The sequence below is a fragment of the Chiloscyllium plagiosum genome, unplaced genomic scaffold (genome assembly GCF_004010195.1).
Source record: "Chiloscyllium plagiosum isolate BGI_BamShark_2017 unplaced genomic scaffold, ASM401019v2 scaf_42928, whole genome shotgun sequence".
Lineage (NCBI taxonomy): Eukaryota > Metazoa > Chordata > Chondrichthyes > Orectolobiformes > Hemiscylliidae > Chiloscyllium > Chiloscyllium plagiosum.
The window spans coordinates 849-6,152 of record NW_025199793.1 but is presented as its reverse complement, the minus strand read 5'-3'; the positions used below and the strand labels follow the sequence as shown (position 1 = coordinate 6,152).

Below are 5,304 nucleotides of genomic sequence, written 5' to 3'. Positions count from 1 at the left end.
CTAGTGAGAGAGTGAGTGTGTGTGTGTGTGTGTGTGTGAGAGAGACGCCCATACCCTAGTGAGAGAGTTTGTGTGTGTGTGAGAGACGCCCATACCCCAGTGAGAGTCAGTTCACGACCAAAAGACATTTCCGACTAAGATTGAAATCCGAACCCGAACCACGGCTGATTCTGTGAACAATTTTCTCTCTCCAGTTGAAATATTCTCCTCTGACAATTTGGCGATAGCGTGTTGGCTGTGAAGCGATCTGTCCCTTAATCCCCGGGGATCGTCCAAAGGTCTGTCTGCTCCCGTGGGATTTTAGGAATGGTACGCAGTTTCCCCGACCAGAGGAGGCAAGGCAAAATGAATTGGCGTCAGGCCTTAGGCCTGAGTTAGGCCTTAGGCCCGAGTTAGGCCTTAGGCCTGAACGGGCCGAAAGGGGAATTTCTCCTGCACAGGGGAAAACCTCCAGAATAACCAAAAGCGCACGAGACTGGTGAGGATTCCCGGGACATTTGGAATCTGCAGGGGGGAGGGGTCGGGAAGTGGGGGAGGGGAGAAAGAGAGAGAGGGAGGAAGAAATGCAACAAAGGTTGACCAAAACATACTCTGATGACACTGGCTCCCAATCCCTCAGGGTGAAGGGCACTGGGCAATGTCACCCCAAAAAAAGGGGAGCCTATCCACACCCTCACCTCCACCCCCCACCGTGCCCCCACGACACCAAATCACTGCAGGATATTGCATTTATCGAGTTCCCAACTCCCTCCTCTCCCTCAGCCCACAGCTACCTCCCAAACTTCAGGATAGCTGGCACACAGGAAGGTCACCCAAACGCAACACATCCCCCTCGGTCCACACAGCCCTCAGCGCTGACCCTCCGACAGCGCCCGCTCCCTCAGCGCTGACCCTCCGACAGCACCCACCCCCTCAGTGCTGACCCTCCGACAGCACCCGCTCCCTCAGCACTGACCCTGCAGTCAGGTGAGAAGGTGAGTGAAGTCTGTGTGACCCACTCCCTCAGCGCTGACCCTCCGACAGCGCCCGCTCCCTCAGCGCTGACCCTCCGACAGCACCCACCCCCTCAGTGCTGACCCTGCAGTCAGGTGAGAAGGTGAGTGAAGTCTGTGTGACCCACCATTGGAGTTTAACCCTTTGAGTACCTCCCTGCCCCACTGGGTTAATTACCACAATGTAGGGGTCTGTGAGCTGAGCACCGTACAGAGTCCAGGAGGTCGATGTCAAGAGGGTTGCTACCGTCAGTGGGAACGAGAGGCATTTTGTTGACCGGGTTCGGACTATCTTGGCCTGAGCAATATGAGAAAGAGAAAGAGAGGGGTGAAGGAACGTCACAGAGGCTCTGTCTTTCCACCATTCTGCACTAAACCCTCTCCTTCTGCTCCCCTCCACAGAGAGTGCGCGGGCCCTAACGCCAGATTCCCACAGTAATCCCCAGGCCGCAGGTTCCAAAACCACACACACGGGCTAGGCCGCAGGCTCCGACACGAGCAACACTCTAGGCCGCAGGCTCCAACACTACCCACATTAATCTCCCCAGGCCTCAGGCTCCAAAACCAGCCACACGCTAGGCCGCAGGCTCCAACACCAGCCACGTGCTAGGCCACAGGCTCCAACACCACCCATACTAATCTCCAGGTCATAGACTCCAACACCACACACACGGGCTAGGCCGCAGACTCCAACACCAGCCACACACTAGGCCGCAGGCTCCAACACTATCCACATTAACCCCCAGGCCACAGGCTCCAACACCAACCACATGCTAGGCCACAGGCTCCAACACCACCAACACGAATCCCCAGGTCACAGGCTCCAACACCACCAACACGCTTCGCCACAGGCTCCGACACTACCCACATTAACCCCCAGGCCGCAGGTTCCAACACCAGCCACGTGCTAGGCCACAGGCTCCAACGCCACTCATACTAATCTCCAGGTCATAGGCTCCAACACCACACACACGCTAGGCCGCAGGCTCCAATGCCACCCATACTAATCTCCAGGTCACAGGCTCCAACACCAGCCATGTGCTAGGCCACAGGCTCCAACGCCATCCATACTAATCCCCAGGTCATAAGCTCCAACACCAGCCACATGCTAGGCTGTTAGCTCCAACACGAGCAACACGCTAGGCCACAGGCTCTGACACTACCCACTTTAAACCCCAGGTCATAGGCTCCAACACCAGGCACACGCTAGGCCGCAGGCTCCAACTCCACCCATACTAATCCCCAGGTCACAGGCTCTAACACCACACACACGCTAGGCCGCAGGCTCCAACACCACGCATGCTAATCTCCAGGTCACAGGCTCCAATACCAGCCACACGCTAGGCCACAGGCTCCAATGCCACCCATACTAATCCCCAGGTCACAGGCTCTAACACCACACACACACTAGGCCGCAGGCTCCAACACTACCCATACTAATCCCCAGGACACAGGCTCCAACACCAGGCACACGCTAGGCCACAGGCTCCAACACCACCCACACTAATCCCCAGGTCACAGGCTCCAACACCAGGCACACGCTAGGCCGCTGGATCCAACAACAGCCACACGCTCGGCCACAGACTCTGTTATCAAACACAAACAAGGCTGCAAGTCCCTGTGTAGAAAGCGAGGACAGCAGATGCCTGTGGCCCTGTGATACCCTGCAGTTCCCAGGGCCACAGGAACACCACCCTCGCATAAGTCACAGGGCCCAAGTCTAAGGCCAACTACACACTCAACTGGTGTTGCCCAGGACCAACCACAGGCCCCAGGGCCAACCATGCACTAGGCCCCAGGCCCAACCACAGAGTGGGCCTCAGGCCCCAGGGCCAACCACACACGAGGCCACAGGCTCTAGGGCCAACCACACACGAGGCCACAGGCCCCAGGGCTAACCATACACTAGGCCCCAGGGCCAACCACAGAGTGGGCCACAGGCCCCAGGGCTAACCACACACGAGGTCACGAGCCCCAGGGCTAGCCACACACGAGGCCACAGGCCCCAGGGCTAACCACACACGAGGCCACAGGCCCCAAGGCTAACCATACACTAGGCCCCAGGGCCAACCACAGAGTGGGCCACAGGCCCCAGGGCTAACCATACACAAGGTCACGAGCCCACAGGCCCCAGGGCTAACCACACACGAGGCCACAGGCCCCAAGGCTAACCACAGAGTGGGCCACAGGCCCCAAGGCTAACCACAGAGTAGGCCACAGGCCCCAGGGCTAACCACAGAGTGGGCCACAGGCCCCAGGGCCAACCACACACTAGGCCACAGGCCCCAGGACCAACCACACACTAGGCCACAGGCCCCAGGGCCAACCACACACTAGGCCACAGGCCCCAGGGCCAACCACACACGAAGCCACAGGCCCCAGGGCCAACCACACACTAGGCCACAGGCCCCAAGGCCAACCACACACTAGGCCACAGGCCCCAGGGCTAACCACACACTAGGCCACAGGCCCCAGGGCCAACCACACACGAAGCCACAGACCCCAGGGCTAACCACAGAGTAGGGAAAAGATTTAAAAGGGACCTAAAAGGCAACATTTTCACACAGAGGGTGGTGCATGTATGGAATGAGCTGCCAGAGGAAGTGGTGGAGGCTGGTACAATGACAACATTTATAAGGCATCTGAATGGGGACGTGAATAGGAAGGGTTTGGAGGGATGTGGGCCAAGTGCTGGAAAATGGGACTAGTTTGGGTTAGGATATCTGGGTCGACATGGACGTGTTGGACCAAAGGGTCTGTTTCCGTGCTGTACATCTGCATGACTCTATGACCCAAGGCCATCCACACACCAGGCCTCAGGTCCTGTCGGCCATCCACACACCAGGCCTCAGGCTCTGTGCGCCATCCACACACCAGGCCTCAGGCTCTGTGCGCCATCCACACACCAGGCCTCAGGCTCTGTGGGCCATCCACACACCAGGCCTAAGGCTCTATGGCCATCCACACAGCAAGCCTCAGGCTCTATGGCCATCCACACACCAGGCCTCAGGCTCTATGGGCCATCCACACACCAGGCCTCGGGCCCTGTGGGCCATCCACACACCAGGCCTCAGGCTCTATGGGCCATCCACACACCAGGCCTCGGGCCCTGTGGGCCATCCACACACCAGGCCTCGGGGCCCTGTGGGCCATCCACACACCAGGCCTCGGGCCCTGTGGGCCATCCACACACCAGGCCTCGGGCCCTGTCGGCCATCCACACACCAGGCCTCAGGCTCTGTGGGCCATCCACACACCAGGCCTAAGGCTCTATGGCCATCCACACACCAGGCCTCAGGCTCTATGGCCATCCACACACCAGGCCTTAGGCTCTATGGGCCATCCACACACCAGGCCTCGGGCCCTGTGGGCCATCCACACACCAGGCCTCGGGCCCTGTGGGCCATCCACACACCAGGCCTTGAGCCCTGTGGGCCATCCACACACCAGGCCTCAGGCTGCATGGCCATCTGCACACCAGGCCTCAGGCTGCATGGCCATCCACACACCAGGCCTCAGGCTCTCTGGCCATCCACACACTAGGCCTGAAGCCGGCGGTCATCCCCACAAACCATACCTCAGGCCCCGTCACCAGCCGCACAGAAGGCTTCGGGCCTGCCGGTGGAAGTGACGCTGGAGCCGCTCGGAGAAAAGCAAGACAGAGAGAGAGACAGACAGAGAGAGAGAATTTGGAGACCGGGCCACGCACAGGCATTTTCTCCCCACTCCGCGGAGATTTACCAGGTCAGCGAGTGGCGAGAGATACATGGAGATGGTGAAGGCACTGCACAGGAAACCCAACTGGTGCAGACGTAGCTCTGAGTCCGACACCAACATCGCAAAGTAGTAATACACTGTCCCCAAGATGGCTCCAGCCAGGACGACCTTGGTCATCACCTGGAACTGTGACAAGAAACACGCGAGACAAACACATCAAATAAAAATATCTGGGGGTCATGCCCCTGAAGGTCCACACCCACTTTAGCCTCAGTGTTTCAGACACGGTAACTCCATAACTTGACACTTGACCCTTACCCTGCTCCCCACCCACGTCCTCCTGTGGCCTTTCTCCCATGGTCCTTTGCCCCATGACTTGTCTGGGCACCATCATTGACTGGTGATTGGTGTAGACTTTTTGAGATGAGCTCAGGGAGGCACAGCCCTGCCTCAGGCTGTGGGCAGGTGAGGGAGCAGGCGCTGTGGGAGGGTCAGCGCTGAGGGATTGGGCACTGTCAGAGTGTCAGTGCTGAGGGAGTGGGTGTTGTCGGAGGGTCAGTGCTGAGAGAGGGGCGCTGTCGGAGGGACAGTGCTG

General features: G+C 59.1%; 1 protein-coding gene across 1 annotated transcript; it reads right to left on the bottom strand.

The window, feature by feature from the left end:
• Positions 1 to 21: 21 nt before the first annotated feature.
• slc50a1 (solute carrier family 50 member 1) lies at positions 22 to 4,895 on the bottom strand (the record flags this gene model as incomplete). The annotated part of the gene is made up of 3 exons (XM_043684888.1): positions 22 to 504; positions 1,171 to 1,290; positions 4,734 to 4,895. Coding segments are annotated over 3 exons (387 nt in total), but the record flags the coding sequence as incomplete, so codon positions are not given.
• Positions 4,896 to 5,304: the final 409 nt, after the last annotated feature.